The 23,812-nt window shown below is 41.2% G+C and overlaps 1 protein-coding gene across 4 annotated transcripts in view; it reads right to left on the bottom strand.

Annotated features, from left to right (window-relative positions):
- Nucleotides 1-23,812, bottom strand: part of LOC132785889 (lachesin) — a 131,308-nt gene that overhangs the window by 61,762 nt on the left and 45,734 nt on the right. For all 4 annotated transcript variants that reach the window (XM_060792193.1, XM_060792194.1, XM_060792191.1 and 1 more), the window contains exon 3: nt 7,715-8,386. In XM_060792193.1, coding sequence (XP_060648176.1) covers nt 7,715-7,862 — 148 coding nt within the window. In that variant the 5' untranslated portion in view covers nt 7,863-8,386. The remainder of the gene's footprint in view (nt 1-7,714; nt 8,387-23,812) is intronic.

Genomic DNA, 23,812 nt, shown 5'->3' with positions numbered 1-23,812 from the left:
GCTGCGAAAAACTAATAATGAGCTTTCAATGTTAATAAGCCGAGAGGAAACTTCGTCGCACAAAAACGAAAGACGAACACCGAAAAGGCGACAGCTGCAGTTCTCAGTGCCCAGCAGTGGCAGAGGGAGAGGGGATGAAGTGGCAACTGTGGAGGACGTTGACAAAATCCCTTTTATACGTAATTTCATTTTCGCCGCCTGTCCCACTCAAGAAGTAATTTCAAAACTTTGTTAGGCATTTTTAAAGTCATTTATGGTGAACGCGCAGACGACAAAAAAAAAATTCACAAAAAAAGAACTTGTTACAAAAAAGCTGGATAAGAAAAAATTTAGATGCCTTCGTTGATGAGCTACTGATGAGGCAACCACTCCGCTGACTGTCCAGAATGGAGATGCTTGAACTGAAGACGCAGTACATCAGCAATGGCCAAACTTTGCACTTGTCTTTTGTCTTTCTCGCTGACAGAAAATAAAGAAATAAAAAATCAAAAATACAGCTGCTACCAAACACTAAACGACCATCAAATACTCTATAAATATAGCCGTCAAAATTGCAAACAAAATCACACTCTTTAGTCCGATTAAAGCCCCTTCAAATTGCACAATCCTTTTGTATTGCTTGTCATAAATATATGAAAGGAATACATTAATGATTTCCCGCCATTTCATAGAGTTCCACTGAATTGTAATGATGAGAAAGAAAATATCTCCTGAATATGAAATGAAGCAGCTGGACAAATGTCGACATCTCGCAGCCTGCTTTTGTCTGTCTCTCTCTCTCCCTTTCACTGTCTCGCTTTCTTTTTGGCTGGCCCTCGAAACTGTTTGCTCCATTGCGCCATTGCCACTTTTGCGCCGAGGATAATAATAATAAAGTCGCCTCGCCTTAACGCTGGACGTGGCATTGCCGTTGGTTGTGTTGGTGCTGTGGCAGCAGCTGTGAGCCCTTCCTCTCTCTCTCTCTCTCTCTCTCTCTGTTCCGCCCACATCGTTTACGCCCATTGTGCGACAGCTGGCGTTGAACTTAAATTAGCCTGTACACACAATCCTCTTTTCACACAGCGGCCAGCCAAAGTTCTTATCAGCGAATTTATCTTTCATATGGCAATGCAAAACTTCTGAGTGCCACGCCGAGTGGCAAGCTGGCGAGTGGCAAGCTCGGTGGCAACTGCTTTGTGAACGCGAATTACTTTGCATTGGACAATTTATTGCAACCACAAACAGGCGGCTGAGGACGAGGACTAGGCAGACAAACGGACAGACGGATGGAGTGGTTGAGCCAAGTGTTTTGATACTGTCGCCAAAATAAACATTTTATCATAAAGAGATTAAACGCCGATAAGCTGAGACTGAGAGCTCAGCTGTCGCCCCCTGCCGCCTTGTATTTTGATTTACGATTTTCTGCTGAATGCGAGAGAGAGTCCACAAATAATGTCAAGCAATTCCGCATGCGACGAAATTAATTTCAAACATTTGCCAAGTGCTCGCCAGCTCAGTTCAGCCAGCAGCCAGTAAGCATAAGGGAATAGTGAGACTTGGGAGATTGGATAGACCAGGTAACCTGGTTGCCATTGCAGCTGTCTCCAAGCTGCTTTCAACTGCAAACTTCAGGGCAGCCACAAAATGGCCACATCCCATGGGCCACACTCAACCCAAACCCAACTCGAGAGACTCGAGACTCGCTGGCAAAAATGAAGGTAATCTATTTGCTTGCCCAGTGGGCTTGGGGCCATCCAAGCTGCACTCAATGTCAGTTAAATCCCGACGCTGCTTTACGACAACCTCTCAACCCAACTTCGTCTCAACACACTGCACTGCACTGCACCTCATTTTGCCTCGACAAATGTCTAAAGATAAAGCTGCAAAAATATTTTAACATCCTTTGGCAACATGCCGGCGCATCCCTACAAAAAACCCTTCCTCTACCAACGTCTCCCACAGAGGCCACAGGATAACAGTAGGTTGTCCACACCCACATCCAGAACCACAGATGCAGTGCGTCTGTTGTTGCTCTGTCTGGTTAGTAAGTGGGTCCAACAGCAGCAGCCGCTCAACCTGCACTAAACAAAGTCTTTGTGTGAGAAATTTTCATATTTTATGTACGAGTTGAGAGCTGTCGGAAAAACAGAAAGAGCGACAGAGAGAGGGCGAGAAGCTTTTCAACTGGTAAGCAAGTAGCAAAAAAATTGGCCACAAAATAGTTGCAGTTGTTATTTTTTTTCGTCCCGATTCTTGCGTTCTTTTGCTGCTTGCTTCTCGTCCCATTGCTGTCCATGTCAATTTGGCCAACTAGACGAAGTGCTTCGCCCACTCGTTGCTCTCGTTGGTACTGTGAAGGACACAGCTGACAAATCCAATGATAATTTGCTGCAAATTAAAATTACTATGCCGTTGGCCAGCATTAAGAGTAAGAGTCGTCGCAGTTACTTAGTTAGGACCGCATTGTAGCCAAATCTCTGTCACTACGAACTCTGTGTTTTGCCATAATGAAATGGCTTTTTTGAAGCAGGCCAGAAAACAAAATGAAAGTGCTTGACGCACAAAAATTCTAATGAATTGCTGCTGCAGTCAGTCAGACAGTCCGTCCGTCAGTCACTCACTCAGTCAGCTCAGTTGGAGAGTCATCTGTCAGGCAATGAGAGTTACTTTATTTTATTAGCAACTTGTTGGCCAGACTTTTTGGCCCTGCAAAAACAACAGCAAGAATCTAAATATGCTTCTTTGCGGGCAGCTGATGAGTAAAAATTCAATTATCGTATTTAACTTCGTCGAGGTAATACAATTTAACCATTTAAGCCACTAAATTATGCAATCAGCGGCACATTGAACCAACTAAGAAATATATTCAGCTATTGCCACAACACACATTTGTCAAAGTTTGTACAGACTAGCTGCTAGGGCTTTAATTGGATTATGAGACTCAGTGACTTGTTGCTGCTCAACAAAAAAAATGTCTAAATAGAAAACTGTAATCAATAAAGTCAGTTTGCAAACAATTAATCGATGAACAAAGGATGTAATTACAGCTTCCCTGCATTGATATAATCTGTGAACTTGATGCACACGAAAAGAATAGATTTGTCAGAGCTCAGGCTCCTGGCTCCTGGATAAAGACAAGCGTGAGGCATGAAGCAAAACCCAGAGCTGCAAAAAAAGAGTGTGTGTGTGGCACATCAAAGCTGTGGTCAAGTCTAAGAACCGAAGGACTACTTAGCAAGGGTCTGATGATGAGTCTGCCCGTTGCCCGTTGCCTAGGCAACCACAAAGCAGCTTTGACCCAGTTGCCCTTGCTTTTCTGTTCCTTGCTGTTGAGTTTTTGCCATGCGTCGCCACATGCAGTGTATGGCCAATGAGTAGAGCACAGCAGAGCAGAGCCATGGGCCACAGCATTGTCTGCTGTTGAGTGCAGCAATAAACTTGAATCGTTTACACCACATCCACATACAGCACAGGATTTCCATTCAGAAAGACTACGAAAAAGTGGAGAGAGAGAGAGTGAGCGAAGAGTTACAGTGAAAGACAGTAGAGTCTTACTCAGTGCGACTAATGTCAAGTCTTCACATTCATGGTAATAAAATTTTACTCCTTACAGCGTGTCAAATTGCATACCACCTCCCTCTCTCTCTCTCTCTACCTCCCTGTTGTCTGCTGCTTGGAGTGATGTCTTTAGTAGATTTGTGTGGCTTTCATTTTATGCTCGTGCTTTAATTGTCAATAAAATAATCATTTGCAAACATTTTGCCACTGCAACCGCAGCACGTGCCGAAAATACAAGCGCAAAATATGTAAAACGGCAAATTTTTATCAATAAATGATTGAGCACTGTGTGGTCTGAAATCCGTATGCGGTGGAGGAGGAGGAGGAGGAGGGTAGACACTAAAGTTTGAGAGAGTAAAAGCCACAGGCAACCTCGTAAGAGTTGAGATGGCAGAAGGGGGCACAGCTTGAGGGCTGCTCTTCAAGTTATTGACGAGATAAAGTTGAAGATTTTTGTGTGCATTTTGTGAAGTGGCAGAACGAGCCCATAATGATTCAAGCCATCGTTGTCGTTGCCAGTGGAGCAGCCAAGGGAGTACGGACGTGGCCAAAGATGATGACGTTGAGATGTTGACGCTGAGATGGCACCGACCAAAAGGAGGCAGAGCCAGAGTCGGAAACGGAGGCAAAGGCTGAGAGTTTCGTTGGAAGCTGGGCAACCACAGGATGCCAAGGACTTAAGGCTTTGCCAACTCGTCTTGTTCTTGTTGTAGTGCTCTTCGAGTTGTTGTAGTTGTATACGCGCGTGTGTGTGTGTGTGTTGGCAGGTCTAGTTTATTTGCTCAAATGCCGCTCGTTTGCTCATGACACCAGCCACCAGCAACAGCAACGGCAGCAATAGGGAAAAAAATGAATGAAAAAAGAAGAAAAGCAATAAAAAGCCATGCGAAGCGGAAAAAGAAAACATTGTGGCCAAACAACAATGCCAACAGCGCCACGCACACTTCACACACACACACACACACACACCCAGACACTAACACGCACATACACATACCCACCTCGTCACACACCCAGAACACAGCTCATCGATTTTCACTTGAGCGAGAAACTCTGCGAAGCAATTCTCTGGAGTCGTACAAACAAATGCGCGTAAATTTTGCTTAGCGCAAGTGCAAATACTTGACACAGCCGCACCTACAACAAGTGGATATCATGTGCCACATGAATGCCAGACGACCAGATGCCCTATAAGTGCTCAACTACTTCGAAGCATAACAAAAGAAACAGCGAATGCTTGAAGCTAAGCACATTAAATACTTTCAATTGTATAGAAAACTGTATGTGGCTAGCAAGCTTCAATTTATAGATACCCTGTAAAATGCAGAGTTATGCTCATTCCTTCAAATCCTCAGTTAGAGTTATTTTAAGAGGTGCAGCTTTCAGACGAAGCCTTTAAATTTCCATTTGTTGGCATTTTAGTCATATGTCAATATCCCTTTTGAGGTTTTTTTTTTTTACTTTTTGTGGGCGTAACTTTAACGGTTGACTTAGCTTATCGCCATAGCCCTTGCTCAGCCACGCCCACGCAAAGTTTCGAGTTTATCATATTCGTTTTTTTTTTTATTTTTCTGCTTTACTTTGCTGCTCTTGTGGCGGCAGCCTTTTACCTGATTTATTTGCATCTGCTTGGCAAGCAGTTAATAAATTTCAGTTACATTGAACTGTTGTTATCTCAGACAGGTATGGAAAGTTTTCTAGAAAATCGAAAGTTTTCCTCTTGCGAAAGTTTTGCGCCTGGCAAATCGCAAAATACCTGTGTCAAGTTGATTAGCCCCCAAACTAGAAGACAGCTTTCGATAAGACCCAAATAATTTTGTTTCGTTGTTAGCTTTAACCCTATGCGCCTGAGGGACTATAAGATAGTAATAATACTCGTGTGATTTCTGACACAAATATTAACGAAAAAGAATACAGTTAGATTAGCTTTGGTTTCATAAAACCATTTGCACTTCATCACAGACAGTATGATAAGCCCCAAAGGGGAAGGGGTGATGGAAATGGGGAAGAGGAAGGGGACAACCGCAAATGCAAATATTTGAAGCATCAGCAAAAAGCTGGCGGCGGATACGAAAAAAACCAAACGAAACCAAACTCAACTCAACTAACTACAAAACCGAAATAATTGTTACTGACACTGACACAACTTCTGTTGCTGCTGCTGCTGCTTTTGCTGATGTTGCTGCTGTTGTTGCTGATAGGGCAGACAAACGTCCCGCAGCAATTGAAACAACAGCAAAAGGCGGGTTTGGATAGTTGGAGATTTGGTTAGAGAGATGCACTGCCAGTCAATGTTTTTGGTGGGTGGTAAAGAGAGAGTGTGGTGCAGTGGTTTGTGCTGTGTAAACTTGCCAACACAAAGTAAAGTTATTTGCGGTTCATTATTCACTTTTGGATTTTATTTCCTTGCGGTGCACTCAGACAGCAATGACTGCGACTGCAACTGCTGCTGCTGCTGCTGCTGCACGATCGAAACAACTGATGGACAGCAGATTGAAGCCCGTCCAGAGCAGCACGTCGATGCTGGCTGCTGCCACCGTTTGTTAACTTCTCTCTTCTCTCTCGAATGCTCAACGGCATGCAACATGACTTGGCAATGCTAAACGCGAATACGAATAAAACTGTGGGATGAGCGACTGCTGCGATTGGGGAACGGGAATTTGAATGGGAAACTGAATGGGAACAGTTTGGGGAGTTTCGTAGTTGCATAGCGACATTTAAATAGAAAATTTTGCTTGGCACACTGTCAGTCGTCGTCGTCGTCAGAGGAGGAGGAAATTTTTGCTCTTTGCTTATTCATCTTGCAAGTTGAAAAATAAATTAATAATGCGTTTTTGCCACTGACAGCAGCTGCAACCGCATACTAAAGCGACTTGGCCAAAGGAAAAACTAAGTAATAGAGAGACTGACTCGGAAAAACCAACAAAAAACAGTAAAAACGGAGAAGCATAATATAAGAAAAAACGAAAATAGTGTTAGATCGATAGTTTGCCACAGTTGCCGAAGACAGAATACCCTTTCACATTGTATTAATTTAATAACAATTTTGTGGGGTAGCACAAGTCAAACACAATTATCACATGACAAGTGGAATCTAATCGAATAGCTGAAAGTAATTGAATGTCAGTCATTTTTATGGGCAATAGTAATTGAATTTGTTTTCTATTTCTAGCACAATTTGAATAATGATAATTGGAAACTTTTCGCATAATGTCGAATTTAATACACACTATTAAATTGCAAAATGTTCCCAGCAAGAGTATCAAAGGCAGCAACTGGGGGAACTGACGAACAAGGACTCTTGCAGTTCTTGTTCTAAAATTTAATTGCATCTTTTTCAGCAATTGTAGCACGAAATGAAAATGCATGCTAATGTACGTAAAAGAGAGAGGGAGAGAGAGAAATAGAACGGGTCTTAAAAACTCGAATGCGAATGCGAGTTGCAGGCAGCAGACATCATGCAGAAGGCAAAAGGCGAAAGGCAGAAGAAGTTTAAGCTTTCAGTTTAGTTCAGTCAAGATATGAATACTAATAGCCACTGGAATGTTTGAGTAGCCAAAGGACATTGCACTATCTGTGTGTGTGAGTGTGTGTGTGTGTGTGTGTGTTTGCGTGTGGTTCCCAGGATGTTTGGCTCAGCTCAGCACAGTTTCATTTCGTTTGGTCTGGGTTCCTTTTCGTTTATTCGCTGGCAATGTCATTACTCTTATTTGATTCCGTGGACATTCGCATAAATGTCAGATTGAGTTTTGTGCGGCGGCAAAGTTGAGTCCTTGAACTGCAGCAGGACAACCCGGCAAATGCATTTAAATGCAAAACTCGAGACCATTCTGCCAAGGAATGCGATGGGGACGAAACGGCGGAGATTCTCGAAACAAAAACGAAGCGAAGAAAAGCAATTAGCGAAATTAATTGCTTAAGTTTCGCTTTTGAAATATTTATCTACAAGAATGAGATTAATTCAACGGCACCAACGGACGTACACTGTAGCCACAATGGCAATGGCAAGGATATTGCGCTGCCATGCACAATTTGCGGACTTGTCAATTGAATGGGGTTGTCTTAGCGGTTACTTGGAATTGCTGATTAACTTAACTTTGCAGCCATGCGGATTGCGAATGCGATTCCGATTGTATTTCAATTCAACTGGAATAAAAACAACAATGGATCAACTTACCGCTCTCCCAGAGCTGCTGTGATAGCAGCATCAATGCGATGACAATGGACAGAGAGCGCGGCAGGACAGGTAGCTGTGTCCTCTTGCGGATATGTCTTTGGTTATCCTTGCATTGGCTAATTGTTGACATTGGCCTGTGTTCCGCCATTTTGCAGTTGTTGGCTCTCTTTTTGCTGTTCCACTTGATTGGTTAGTTAGTTTTCGGTATTTGCTTTAATTGTTCGTCGCGTTGTTTGTTTGTTGCTTTTGTTGTTTTGCTTCAGCTTTTCTTTGCTTTGCTTGTGGCTATTGCTCTCAATTGGATTTGAAGGAGCTTCTATGTGTAAGCTGGCGTATTCAGGTGCATTGAATTAATTATTTCATTGTTGCACACCTTGTTGTTGTTATCGTGGTTGTGGTTGTTGCCTTCGCCGCAGATTGTTGCAAAAGTTTTGTTGTCGTCAACTGCAGCAGCACTTACGGAATTTTAATTATTCAAAATAGGTTTTGAGCACAGCGAGCCCAAAAACCAACAACAGACGACAACAACCGACAGGCACTAGGCGGTACACAGTACACGGTACTCTGTAGTCGGTATTTGTATGTGTGGCAGGACTCGGGTAGGACCTCGGTCTCTGTTTTAATTGCTTGTTCTGCTGCAATGCATTTTCCTGGGGCGTTGCAAATTTATAGCTGCAAAATAGAAGTAAAAACGATATGCGTTAGTTTTCTGCATAACCACAGAGAGTCGCCTTTCCTCATTCCCATTCCCTTTACCTCCCCCGAATGCAGTGTATATTTGTTGAGTGTGTGTGTGTGTGTGTGTGTGTGTGTGTGTGTGTTTGTGTGTTTGTTGTGTAATGCTGCTAAGCCATCGTGCCCAAATACATAATTCCTATGCAAATAAGCGTAGACCAAACACTAAAATTTATGTGCACGCTGCGTTTTGCATATCTGCACACAGCCAATGGCTGAAGTGCTGAAGAGAGAGAGACGTTGCAGAGGGAACCCATAAACTGCGGGGAAGTACATTCTATATTTTTGTAATTTTTTTTTTTGTTTTTTTTTTTGGCAAAACTGTCACACAAAAATAAAACTCAAGTAAAGCGTAAAAAAATCTAAACGTTGCGAGGCACAAGTCTGGCAAAAACACAGGACACGCTGCCAAATTAACAGAAATTTTGGAGCGCAACATTTTTGCTTTTTCCTTTTTTTGCGTCACCAGAGCGCAGACCTGATTCTGTCTCTCCCTCTCACTCTCTCACTTTTTCTAGCATATCTCTTCCTCTCTTGGTTTCTGTATGCTTTTTATGTGCACTCAACGGCAAGCCAACTGAAATAATCCTGAAAAATATTGTTGGCTTTGATTTGGCGCTGCCTTTCGCTTTGCTTTTATTATAACTTTTTTTGCCCCATCTTTTTCTACAGTTTGGTTTTTTCATATTCTGCATTTTTTTCTTCGTTTATTTTTTTTTTTTTTTGTTTAGCAACCTCTCAACTTAATATGACATGGCAGTTGTGCATGCATGACACACACAAAATAGAGCAAACACTAGCAGAAGAGCAGCAAGCAGCAAACAAAAGAGAAAAAAAAATGATATAAACTGCGCATCATTTGCGCCAAACTCCGCCTCCACATCCAGCTGCCCCTCCCAAAACTTTCGCCCATATGCGGTCCATAAACAATTCTATTAAAATTAATGTTGCATATTTTTGAGAAGAGAAAAACTTAAATGTTGTACAAATTGATTCAAATTTGTTATAAGCTTGCGTAATGGAGCACAAAATGACCAGCAAGACCAACTACTAAATACCCTGCAATTTATCATAAGACAGCATACTCGTATATTTGCCCAAGGACAAATTGAACTGCGGAAGAGAGAGAGACGAAGCAACAAATTGAAGCGCAAGTAAACAAAAAAGATTAAGGAAAGCTAAAGAGGCGCATAACGAGATACGTAAAGAGAGTGAGAGAGAGGACGAAAAAAATAAAAGCAGTAGAAAAAAACGAAGCAAATATGATTGATTTTATGTGTTTGAGCTGTTGTCTGAGTGAGTGGGAGTCGAGTGGAGGAGTCTGATGGTTAGATAAAGTCCGTGCCAATGACAAGCATCGACGGCTGTTGGCAAGGCCTAAAGGATATAGCCGGAAATATGCAAGAATACACAGGGATATTACTTATGTACACATACTCCGCATAAGTCGTACATCGCTCGCTTTTTTATGCTCGAAAAGGAAATAAGCACAGAGCACAGAGCAACTCAAATGGGGAGCCAATTCCTGGCCGAATGACAGGCAACCCAAAGGGAAAATCGAAGAGCAAACCACAACAACAACAACGAGAATAAGAACAAGAAAGAAAAACCACACACCCATGCAAGACATGCGTATGAGAAAATTTGTGTATTTGCCATAAAATAATTTATCAATTGGAAAAAATTTTTAGACAGCTTCGGAAAGCAGCCAAAGGGAAAAAGGGACACGGGACATGGGACTCGGGAAATGGGGAAAAGTACACGATGCGAAGAAAAATGCCCAAGCACTTTATAAGCTGTATGCGTGTGTGTGTTTGAGGATAAAATTATGACAGGAGGAAATAAAAAAGCATAAATTTATTACTGGGCAAACGATGACTACTAAAACTTGGCCACAGGCCCGTCGGGAATGCGGCATGGCACGGCGATGTTTGAGCTTCGAGCTTCGAGCTGCAAGCGAGCATCATAAATAATCGAAGGGGCGACAATATTGAACGCTAGGACAATGAACGTAAGGACGCCAAGGACCACGGCACTGAGTGCACTGACGTCTTCGAAAGCAACATAAATACATAAAGATATATATTTATACATATAGATGCTATTCAATATGGAAAATGGAGAGGGTTATGCCTCACGCAATGCCAGCAAAATAATTGTAGCCGAGTACATGCGGCAATTTGCCATAACAAGGATATCAAATTTGCGCACTGCCAGCAGAAGCAGAAGCTGAAGCTGAGGCAGCAGCGGCGGCAGAGACCAAAATAAAAAGGATAACGAGCACAATAAAAGAAATGAAATCGTAACCCAAACTGTTACTAATTGGACAAAGCAGCCAAACAACAACAGCAGCAAAGACGCAAAAAAAAAAAGTTGTGGAAACCAAGAGAACCAACAAGAGGATACCCCAAATATACACAACTGAATCTCTCTGTGTTTGTGTGTGTGTATATTTTGGGTGTACGACCCTCGAACACATTGGCATTGCCGAGCTATTCAAATTTCGTCAGAGTCGACAAAAAAAAAGCGAAAAAAAATTGGCTTAGTTAAGTCTAATTTCGCAGGCACAGACAGAGTGCTTAAAAAATAATTACGCGCGCGTTGGCAATCAAGAAGGCGTCGTTATCGTTGTGTCACTACAGGAAACCGGATACGGATGTGCATGCATAGTACGCGATGTCAGCATCCGGCGTGACGTGGGCGTCGCTTGCTAGCTAGCTGGCTGCGAATTGACCGCAATGTGGGATAAAATTGAATTTGGCTGAAGCAGTACAAAACGCCTTGCCACAAATTCGCCAACTTACAAGTAATTAGGCAACTCAACTGCACTCCACCCCTCCCTTTTCTCGTTGCAACTAGAGGATGCACACACACACACACAAATACACAAAGGACATACGCGTCGTCGGACGCGTTGGCGCCATTCGCTATGCTCTCTGCCACTTGCCACTTGCCGTTTGCTTGATTGTCACTACGACTGTTGGCTAATTGCACAATGTGCTGCACCAGTTGATGTGGCAAGAGAAGATGTGGGGAGGGGAGGAGAGGGGGAAGAGGTCCACGCGACACTGGCTCGTTTTCTTTTACGTGTTTGAGTTGCACTTCAGACCGAGTAATTACCAATTTGAGGCGCCAATTTGGCTGTTGGCTGTTGGCCCCAGCGTGGCCAGCAAAATTTAATTAGTTTGACAACCAAATGTCAGCGGAACTGCCCTCCTTTACGAGTGTGTGTGTGTGTGCGTGTGTGTATATCTGTGGGTACTATGAAAATGACAGAGGGCAGACAAAACATCAATGGAAAGAATTTTCGGCTGGCCGCAGGCAATGGGAGGCAATTATGAGAAATCGCTGCTATCCCTTTGACCCTTTGTAACGATGTCAATAGCAACCAAGAACAACGCACAGTCAGTCAGCCAGTCAGTCAGTCAGTCGAGCAATTTTAATTTACTTTACAAGTGTTCGTCAATTAATTTAATTTAAACCCTTTTGCACAAAGCAGGATTACTTTGACACTTTGACAATAGTGGAGACTTAAGCCGGAAGGACGCACAGATCCCCCCACAAAACAACATGCACAAACAAGACAAGACAAGAGCAAAAACTTTGTCCCAAACCATTTATTTAATTATTAAATGTGCAAATTTTCAAACTGCGGCTGCTGCTCGGCAAGGGCCACTAATTAAATTTAAGATACGAATCGAGTTGAATCGACCTCGAGCACTGCGATAAATGTCTACAAATTGGTTTGCTCTGAATTATACACATTTTTTCTAGGACGAAAAGGAAGCAAGGCAGGGCCAGCTGGCCGGCTGAGTGGATAAACGTTAGAGACAGACACACAAGTCGATGGGATACGAGTATAGACAACTCTGGTTGCACTGCCAGCTGTAGTCAATTTCAAGGGCACTCAATGGGGCAGCTGCCTCATCCGATGCTGCAGCAGCAGCAGCAGCGGCAGCCGGAAGAGCTCTTCACAGTTTATAGCTTCAAGTGGCAGTTGGCAAGTGCAAGTGGAAAATTCCAGAGCGTCAACTGCTTGCAGTTTGTTTTCTATGCAAGCACACGTACTCACACACACACTTGCACGCTTGCACACGCACACACAGGATATTCGCATTTGGCAAGCAAGAAATTGGGTTTGAGTTGAATTGATTAAGTTGACACTGACACTCAATCCATTTACATTCACACACACACATACACACGCCTCACTGAATACTCAATTTGAATTTGAGAAAACTTAATTGGCATGCATATTAGTTAATCAAAATTTAATTCAATTTAGGCGATTGCCCTTAAATATGCACTGTGCATTTTTGCCCAGCATTGAAACTGAAACTGAGGCTTTTGGCATTTTTAATTTGATTAAACTCAAACAGCAGCTGCTAATTAAACTCAACAACGGAGACGGACGGTAGCTACAACTATTCAATGGACATGCCAAGCACTAATTAAGATTTTGTCAATTACTTATGGCAAGTGCCACGCCCCCAGTTCCAACATATTGGAGTAGGGGTTAGCGCTGACGCAGCGCAAACTGCACGCCGTCGCCTCCAACTAAACCAATGTCCAGTGATTCAGCAGCAGCAGCTGTGTGAGTGTCCGAGTATCTGTGTGCAATCATTAAAATTAATTTATTGGTTTCATTAACTTGGCTGGCGAGTCTTTAGCAGCAACGAGCACATTAGCCACTGCCTGTTGTCGCCGTCGTTGTCATTGTCCTTGCTCTGAAGTAAGCTGCAATCTTTTTTTCGTTTTTGTGTCGATTCCAAATGACACCAGGACGACATTTCGTACCATTTTGCCTGTGCGACAGCCTGACCAAAATCCGTTGAAAGCATAAGCCAAAGAAAAACGAGAAACACAACAACCAAAAACGACCATCGGCCAGAACCAAAGCCAAAGCCAAAGCGAAAGCCAAAGCCATTTCGCTTGGCTGCCCAACAATGAAAATGTAATGTTCAACTTCCTCTCTGTCACTCTCTCTCTCGCTCTCTTTCTAAGCCCCCGCTAAATGGGAATGGACTAGAAATAATCATCATTAGGCACGACCCAACCACCTTTCGGTCGAACTCCGTCCTCAGTCCTCGGGCTTCAGCAACAAGTTCTCAGTTCTCTGTTCTCAGATCCTTGCTCACCTTGCCAGCCTCCAATTATATACTACAGTTAATTTGTAGCTCACTTTAAATTTGCCACAACTGCAAAACTTTTTTTGTTTTTCCCGCCTAGCAGACAGTCGCAAAAGTTTTGCCAACATCAAACAAAACTCTCTCAACGCGCATACAAACTTATTTAATAAACCCCATTCGCACTTCTGCAGCAAACGAACACACACAAACACAGAAGTGAATGCATTCGTTAGCGTATACGTAATATTTCAAGTCGAAATCCTCAAATATTTTTCTCTGTTTTTCTAAATTGTGTAACATGCCAGCAAAATCAAATTTAGTACAGAAAAAGCAAACATTGCTCGACTTAATGATACTGGCAAAACAAAATATATTGTAAACAAATTGCTTTAAAAATCTCTTAAATAAAAATTCTATATGAATTTTTATTAACTACAACATCTTCATATTCTTGCTCTTTATTTTCATTATTTTATGTAGATAAAACTTGCACAACTATTGCAATATTTTTTGTGGTCTACACATAAAATAATTCACAATAAATTCAAAGCATTTAACCTTAAATTAGACTCTGAAATTCTTGCATTTAAAATTTATTTGTTAAATATTTTGGTAGCATTTAAAATGCACATTGCAATATACTAGATATTTGTGTTGTCAAACCTGTTGGAAGCTTAAATCATCTATGTTATCTATATGAGTCGATTATTCTGAGCTGTAACCCCAAAGCGGTGACACTTGGAAAAGCAAGTAACTGATTAGCTGAAAGCTGCTAGAGAGGAGTTGTATGCATTGAATGCATTTGTCATATATAACTGTCAGGGCTGTCTATATTGGAGTCACAGAGGCCACCCAACAGTGCAACAGGGAAGCATGCAACAACAACAACAACAACAACAACATCAGCAATAACAACGACAACATGCCACCCGTTTGATGCATTGCTTTGCACATTGCCGCATTGTCGCCGACGCCGACGCCAACGACGACGCCAACGTTGACGTCGACGCGGCCGAAGTGCATTTGGCAAATAAGAAAAATTGCATAAATTTCATTAAATTCGAAATGTCAAGCAACTGTCGTGCACCCTCGACCTGTCTGCTCTCTCTGCCTCTCTCTCTCTCTCTCGTTGACTCTCTCATTTTACATACTATATGCATACACTATGTCTCTGTGTGCGTGTGTTGGTGTGACTTTACATCAGCAATGACGTCGTCTGGCGGCAACAACATTGCCTCTGATGTCGTTGATGTTGCCTTTGCCCGTGTTCAGTTTGCAGCAATATTAAAAATTGTGCACCAAAATCCCCAAAGTAATTTATTAAGATGCTTCATGACTGTTTTACGCGCCGCTGACTTCACGCCATTAAAAGCCACGGCACAACCTATACACACACACACACACACACAGAGAGAGAGAGAGAGCACACCCAACGCACACATTTTACATGCAAAAGCTGCATAAATTTTCACCACAACAGCAGCAGCAACAACAATGTGACACTTTTCGCTTTTTGCTTTTTGCCTGGCTGCCTCATTGGAGTTGTGGCTTGTTTAGACCTTAGTAGCAGCAGCAGCAGCAGCAAAAGCAGCAGGATTACTAATGCAACTGCAGCCGTCTTGAGAGCAGCAACAACTAATGCAACACAGCCGCTGCTGCTGCTGCTGCTGCTTGAAGCATCCATCGTTAGATTCTTGACATTTATATGGGATTTCTGGCTTGGCCTTAGCCATTTGGCTTTGATTGCAGCTTGGAGTTTTTGCGGCTAGCGCATTGTCATAAATTACTTGCCACTGCTCCTTTGCTCCTTGGCTTCTTTTCTTTATGTATTTTAGTATGAGTGTATGTATATGTATGTGTGTATCTGAAAATCGTAAATCAAGTTGGCACACATTTAGCTAGCTGTGACTTTGCCTTTGCCTCGTACTCGCACTTGCACTCACTTTCTCTCTCTCTCTCTCGCTCTCGCCACACACTCCGTATGTGTGATATTTCATAGCACGTGTCATGAATTCTAATTACCTTTTTTTCTGTGCGTTTTACAGGCGGCACTTGGCATTTGGCATTTTTGCATTTTATGTGCACACAATTCATAAATTACACAAAATTTTAAATTACATTTCCAAAAGATTTCCAAACATGTTAAGTTGCGCTTAAATTTATCCACAACATAAATAAAGGTAAATAATAAACTGTCATAAAATAAAACCAAATCAAAAATTAGCTCGCATTGTTAATAATTAATTTGGTAGCAAAGCTGTGCATAACTATTCATAAATCGCACATCAGGTGTGGCACATAACATAGTTCATAGGCTCTGAAATGAATGCAATTCTCACTTTTCGCTCCTTTTTTTTTGTAAATTCAATAGGCTTTGATAAATCAACAAATTTGTGTGTGTGTGGAATCAGGATGCTTTTCATTTATGCATTTCCATGTAAATGTAATAATCAGCGTTATGCAGTTTAGCGTATCAATTACGACGCCATTCAGCCACAAGCTGGCAGCAGCAGCAGTAAAAAAAAAATCGCGTTGGATGTAAATAAATTATTATTCCACATGTTTGAATGCGCCGTTCGACGAAACTGGCAACTGGATTCAAAGGGAGCAAAGCTGCAGTTGCAGTTGCAATTGCAATTGCAGTTCCTATTTCGTTTCCAGAGCACAAAAAAAATAATGTAGTATAAATTTAAATGCATCACACAACAATTTGCATCAATTGTTTTTGGTTTTTGCATTTGAGTTGCTCATCAAATGCGACGGCGTTTCGCAATTGAAAACTGCCGAATCAAAAATTGATTTGAATGGCAATGCGGTAAGCAAAGTTGGAACGTTAAATTATTTAAAATCATGCCGAAACGCAGCGGAACCAAATGACGATGACATGAAAAATTCATTAAATGCGTCAAGCCACAAAAATAAATTTCATTGCAACTGCACATGTATATGTGTGTGTGTGAGTGTGTGGTCATTGTTCAGAGTGTTCATTTTCATTTCGAAATCGAATTTTGGCAAATTGCAGTTCATATTTTCATACATGGCAAGATAACTAGAAATAGCCAAAAATTAAATTGCGTTGGTTTTTAAATTACATTAAGAGATCTGGCGATATCATCTAATGGAATATACACAAAACAAAACAAAACAAAACAAAAACGAAATTCACACAATCAGAGAGAAAAGTTCTCAAAACAAATATGCCATTAATGTGCTGTGAATACACAATAGTCGAGTTAATTTTAAGCAATTATTATGGAAAATATTTAAAGGCATGCCGGGCTGCATCAAACTACATTGTGTTTTGCTGTGAGCGGCTGGTCAAATATTTGCGTGTTGGCGTTACCATTGTTTGGTTTAGTTAATAAATTAGTAAAATGTTGGTAAACAGTCGACGATAAATGGCAACAGGCAACAGCCAACTGCCAAACCGGCATTTGGTGGCAACAGGCGCGACAACAGCTATGATAATATAATTTTCAATGCATTCTCTGGTTTGCATGCGACAGCTGCAACAACACACACATACACACACACGCACACACAGAGTCGGGGAGTCACCAAAATTATGTTATATAGAGGCCCATTAGAATTTGCATTGCGCTCGTTAAGTATGCCGACATCGACACCCGCCCACTCCCCCCCTATCTCTCTCTCCTCGTTTCTGTGTCTCTTCCGGTATGTATGCTAAATATTTTCTATAGCATGTGAGTATACTATATAACGTATACGCCACAGTATCATATTGGGGCATCCCACGCACGCAAGCACACCAACACACACTCGCATTTTTGCGCTAAGCCGCAACGGACCGCGATTGTTTGGGTTGCTTTCGGGTTGTCGCCCGTTGACGTTGCAATAAATTTTCACGTATATTTATTGTTTTGCGGCACGTCACTGATAATTAAAAATAAATCAATTTTTAATGGCCTTTTTGAAAGAGCCGGGGCAACAACTGTTCTGCTAACCACTACTACAACGTGTACTATTTGTTGCTGTTGCTGGTGCTGAGGGTTGCAAATATCGGGGAACAGGGAAAGGGGTGCGGTTCGGCTTCTCTTCAGGCTTGTGCGGGTTGTTTTGGCTTAAAGCAATTAGCGCACAAATTAGTGGCGTCAAAATGTTGCGTGTTTTTTCGGCGGGGGGACGCCTAAATTCAATATGACGCCAACGCAAATAGGCAAGCAAACAAACGAAAAGCAAACATAAATGGGAGAGAAAAAAAGAAATTCAATAACCAAAAACTGTGCGACTTGCATGCAAAACACGTCAAACGAATTGGCAAGTGGCAGAGACGCGCCTTTACGAATAAGCAAATCAGTTTATGATTCATAAACAATACTTCATCAAGCTGCCATCGCACACACACAACACACACACACAAAACGAGTAACGCACATGTTTGCGAAACGGCCAACAATAAGGATCAAGCCAAATGCAATACACAAAGAATATTGCGCAAAAGTCCCGAAAAAGATGAGCAAGAAAACTAGAAGAAAAAGCATGCATGACTTATTGATACTCAGCACTTTCAATTAATTGCATTTTAAACTTTAATTTATAAGTTAAGTTTCAACAAATTGTTGAATGACTTGCAACTTATTTTCATTTTATTTTATATTAAATCTAAAAGAAATTAATAAGCCCTTCACCTCTATTTTTAAGAGATTAAACTATAATTCTTTAATTTAAAATTTAGTTAGATTTGTTGGCTTAGATTGCCTTGAAAAAAATATGGAATATTATAGTTAGCTTGTCTCTAGTTGAAGTTGTGAAACTTGCAGCTTAAGTCCACATTTTATATTAACTCTTGAGTTGCAAACTCTTTTGTTAAATATTGCAGCAACGACTCTTCGCAGCTCTTCTTTATAGTCAAGTGCAGGGTATACAAATACTCATGCGTCACGTTGTTGCAATCATTAGGCAAACAGAGACAAGAGCGGCACACAAATAGAAAAAAAGTCTAGCTGTCTATGTGTCTATGTATGGGTGTGTGCTAGGAATCAGCAAACACAGACTTCGCACTCGCTGTACTCATATGTCACAGATTGAGCACGCGTGCAATTGCCGCAGGACGAGAAGAAGGAGAAGGAGCAAACAGAAGGATGGAGGATATATAAGATATCTGTATATACGCAATGACTGGGAAATTGATGCGGCCAGCAAATCGTCAGCAATTGTCCAGGCCAATTGGTAGACATCAATGCGTATGTCTATGTACATATGTGTGTGTATGTGTGTGTGTGTTGGCCAGTTTATGAGAAATTCGTGTTATGAACTTTGCAAGTTGCCAAGTATGATTGAAGGTCGCTTAAATTATGCAGTCAACTCTTTGTGGTAGATACATTTAAATATTTTGGCATGTGGCAGCATGTTTATAGAGCAACATCACAGTAAATCTAATAATATAAACCCGCATACACAGTCACCATGTTATTTATATGCACGCATAAATATCAGCAGCAACAACAACGGCAAATGTCTGACCACAGTTAGCTTGGAGACCGCAGCAAATGGCATAAAAGTCAACATGTTGAACAGCGGCTGAAAAAATATAGCCTCTGATATTATGCGTATGTTATGTGCATGTGTGTGTGTGAGTTTGCGTGTGTGGTTGTGTGACTTTTCATATCTTGGTAGGCTATAAAGTATAAATTACGGCAAATGCCTTGTGCCAAACGAAAAGCGAATGCGAGACCCAGTGAAAGATGGCGATGAAGCCAAAAGGGAGACAAGGATGCGAGGCAGGACAACACACACACATACAAACGCGCGCACACACGCACAACTAACTAACAACTATTAAGCCTCTGTGTGTGTCTCTCTGGCAAGTAATCAACATGCGTGGCAGTAACGTCTGGATATACTCGCACTGTGTGTGCATTTTACACACATGCGTTCCGTTTCCATTTTTCCGGTGATTAAGTGTTGATAAGTCTATAAATTAACTCTCGCATACGACGGCAGACAGCGCTAAACATGCTCGACTAAGTCTCTACAGAGGCGTGTAGTAGATGCTAACAGTAACACAGACACACACACACGCAGGCTGAAAGCATATTAATCATGCAGCAAAGCGAGCGCATATTCCGAAATGTGCAGAACAATTGTCTACTTATTTGGCCCAGTCGACTCTCTTAAAACACTGACAATAAGTTTGCTGCCACTAATGAGCTGTCCAGCTTTGGTGGTGGCAGCTGCCCCGCCCATTTAAACACAAATTTCGTTTGAATATCGATTCAACATCTTAAGCCAGAAAAACGTTAACGATACACAGAGAAGAAAATCTAAATTTAAAAGCAAATATTAGGTTTCAAACTTTTCCATCTTAAGAAAAAATCTTGAAACAAGAATTCCATATTGAAAAACTCTTAAAACAAGATTTTGTTCATCAATTATTGATTCATATATGTATGTGCTTTAATACTAATTTAACTTAACCTTAAGCAACATACATTAAATTGACCTTTTCAAATTCCCATTAAAACTAATGATTGTTGTATTGTAGAAAAATTTATCAGACTGATTATCTCCAACTATATTTATTGTCTCATTAATTTCAAGGCAACAAAAACTATTACTAAAGTCTTAAAATAGCTTATGCTTTAAACAAAAGTTTGTGCAATTTACTAATACATTTTTGTGAGTTCATAAACTTTAACTTTTAAGCAAGGGCGTTCACCCCTTAAAAAGCAAATTGTCTGTGTGTGTAGGGGGGCATAATTTAATTTAAATTCGACAAAATTAATTGCTTAAACTACCCATACAATTGATTTACACAAATTTGCCAAAGACAACATCAACATCAACAAGAAATCTGTTTTAATTGCGGCTGGGCCAAAAGCAAAGACAGCCCAAACAAGACGCAAGTTCAAAGTGTTGCCGCTGGCGTCAATGTTTCTGGCTTTGATGTGCACCATTGGCAGCCAGCCGCAGCAAGTCTGCGCAGACTTACATAGAGTGTGGCATTTGCATGACGCAAGCCACAGCGTCGACGACGAGGACGACGACGACCCCCAAAAGCAATATTTAGCATAAAATTCGAAGAAGACGTCGACGTTGGTTCGTTACAATTTACAAATTCCAAAATTTAATGTACTCAAACCACACACACACAGTCTGTAAAAATCGGCGTGAGTTGTGTGTGTGTTCGAAGAAACTTGCCACAACTGGATTGTAGAATAGAACTTGTAGTTATTGCCGCTAGTCGTGTTTTGTTTTTGGCTTGTGGTCTGTACACAAGTTTTCACTCGGCCAATTCACTAGGGGGAAAGACAAAAACTGTTGCCTACTTTTGGGCGCTAAATTTAATTCACACAAATGGCCCAAAGAACATAACACGCATCTCACATTTACCCTAGGCACATAACACCCTAGACGGCAAGTGTATAGAGTTACAACGAGTCCCAGACACATTCAGAGAGAGAGAGAATGAGAGTGTGAGAGTGAGCAGGAAATAGTCGCTGATGTGTCACGCGTAGACACATTAAATCAAATTAAAAGCGCGCTAAATGCGAAGTGCGCAAAGTGACAAAACCCCAGGTAAATCCTATTTTAAATACAAATAGCAAAACTGCCTCTGCCCCATGACCTCTCACTCTCTCTCTTTCTCTCTGCCAGGGGGCGTGCTCCATTCGCGATGTGGTTTGCTGCGTTCCATGCGTCTGGCACACATTTTTAACAGAGCTTAGCGGAGCCGCTCATGTAATCTTAGTTTAAGTTGATTGTAGAACACTCAGCCAGACAAAAAAAAAAACGAAACGCGAAAAAAAACAAAAAAAAACTCTGCAAATGAACGACTGAGAGATGCCCTCTACTGTCATAAGCAATATGCATATCAATTGAATTTTGCCTTAAGGATGAAACCGAGATAGAATTGGTTGGCTTATGTGGTTTGCAGAGAGAACATTTCATGACTTACCACAAAGCTGCTGTGGTATGCTAGACATGCATATTTTGAACGGCATTTGAGGGTAAATATACCCTTCTAGTGGTTAAGTATTTGTGTGTGTGTGTATGACAGCTTCCCTCTGTGTGTGTGTGCGTGTGTATGGGGAGCGTATTGTAGCTCGGCAACTCTTTGTGTAAAAATGACTTAGTCGTTGTGCTTGCTCGTTTCTTTTTTTTATTTTCCCTTTTCTGTTCTTCTTCATGGTACTTTTTCTGTTTTTGTAAATTGCTTTTAACGTAATTGCAAGAATTCCCACAGGTAGGCCAAATAAAGGTAGCACCGTTAGCAGCGCTCGCGTTTTGAGGCCTAACCGCAGCAATATTTACCAGTTAGCTCTTTCAATTAAGCTTCGCTGCATTTTGATTAGTTTTTAACATTTTGCCTACAGTAACGTCAGACCTACACACACACACACATACATACACACCCGTTCATACACGAACACTTAGTGTACACAAGCGCACTTGAACTCAATCAATCAATTAATCAATAAAGAAAACTCAATCAACATCAATTGCCGGCATTCAGCAAACAACACACGATAAAAGAAAGAGAAGAGAGCAAGTAAAGCCGAAAATCAAAAAAATGATCTAAAAGGCAGCCAGGACAAACAGCCTCAATTCATTAACTCAAACGTTTTGACCGAGTGTTGCAAATTGCAAATCTGCAAAACGAGCTCAGATACACTGCTAAAAAAAAATGCAAATTCTCTAATTGGAATTAAAATAAGCGTTGCTTATAATTAGGCTAGCATTCGTAAAGTAGAAATTTCAATTAAATGAAAGCAGAATATTAAACATTTAGGACCTTTTTTTGTGCTGTGTAGTGCAGTGTAAAACAGTATGAATGAATTACGGCGCATGCAAGAGTTTGTAGAATCACGAAAAAAATGACTGCCAACGGCTTTCTATTCCGACACTAAAATTGTTTTGCTTTCTTTATATTTACTTAACGCTTTCAGGGCTGTGGAGGAATATATGAGGTGAGGTGGGGAGGTGTAGGGATTGTGAATTGTTTGTTTTATTTTTAGGTGCGCGTGTTAAAAACAGTTTTTTAAAGCTGTTTCTGGTCCGACGACAGTTGACGAGATATCACGCATTGAAGCGTGCGCACTTTTGCGTTTTCCATTCAGCCAAACAGAGAGCAGTGAAAAGCGAACAACCAAACCAGACCAGACCAGACCAACCAGCCAACCAGACAGCCAACCAAGCACCAAACCAAACGAAACCAAACCAGGCAGACTGACTGTCAGCCAGAGCATTTATTTTATTTCAGCTCGTTCTGGCAGTGTATAAAACAATTTTAACATGCTGTTTGTTGCTCTGGTTATTGTTGTTGCTGTGTTCTTGTTTCGGTTGTTGGCGTTGCCAGCTGCTTGTTTTTTATGCCGAGGCGAATCCTTTTTATGCCAAATGTAAGCGATCTGCGCATCCTGGCACAGTCAAATAGAAAGGCAAGCGAGGCAAACGGCGAAGGACGAAAGGAAGCATCGACGGGCACTTGGACAAGCAGATTTAAACCGTTACGGTTTACCTGACACCAGCCAGATGTACAACACACGCTCACACACTCACACATTTCTACATATTTATACTTACGTACATGTGTTTAAATAAAACGTTTTTGCGTCAAACAGGACATTGCCGCACTTTGCAAAATCACAGACTGCCAGCTTGGCAAAAGGCGTGTGCAAAGAGGGTCAGCAAAAGAGACACGGAGTGGCGAGGGAGGGGGACAAGGCATGCAAAGGGGGAATAAGGCGACAGAGTCCACGCAGCTCACATTGATTTCAACAGACTCTGTAGAAAAATGCACACAAAAGCTGTTGCCGGCAAAAAGCTTAAAATTATAACGAAAAAAAAACAGGAAAAGAAGACCGAATGGAAATTGGAGCTAACATGAAAACGACACTTTAATACACTACTAAAAATATGTAAATATTATAGTTATATCAATCATTCTAGTTATATTAAAAATTCAACTATTTATTTACAATTTAAATTTATGAAATCTTCAATTCTTGCTTAAAGTAAAGTACTCGCATTAAAGAGTAATCGAAATATCTGCTAGAGTGTTGTCCAAAAAACAAAAAAAAAAGGAAAATCTCGTAAGTTACATAAAATGCTTTCGCATTCATAGGAAATGTCAGAGCTGTGCATTTTATTTACATCCAGGGGACAACATCTAAGCGACACACAGACAAAAAATAAAGAAAGAAAGAAAAAAAAACGAAAGCATTAAGAAATTGCACAGCAATTGAAAATGTCGCTATCAAATAAGCGACGC

The sequence above is a fragment of the Drosophila nasuta genome, chromosome 2R, assembly GCF_023558535.2.
Source record: "Drosophila nasuta strain 15112-1781.00 chromosome 2R, ASM2355853v1, whole genome shotgun sequence".
Classification (NCBI taxonomy): Eukaryota; Metazoa; Arthropoda; class Insecta; order Diptera; family Drosophilidae; genus Drosophila; species Drosophila nasuta.
Note: the sequence above shows the minus strand (reverse complement) of the source record. Positions and strands in the feature narration are given on the sequence as shown.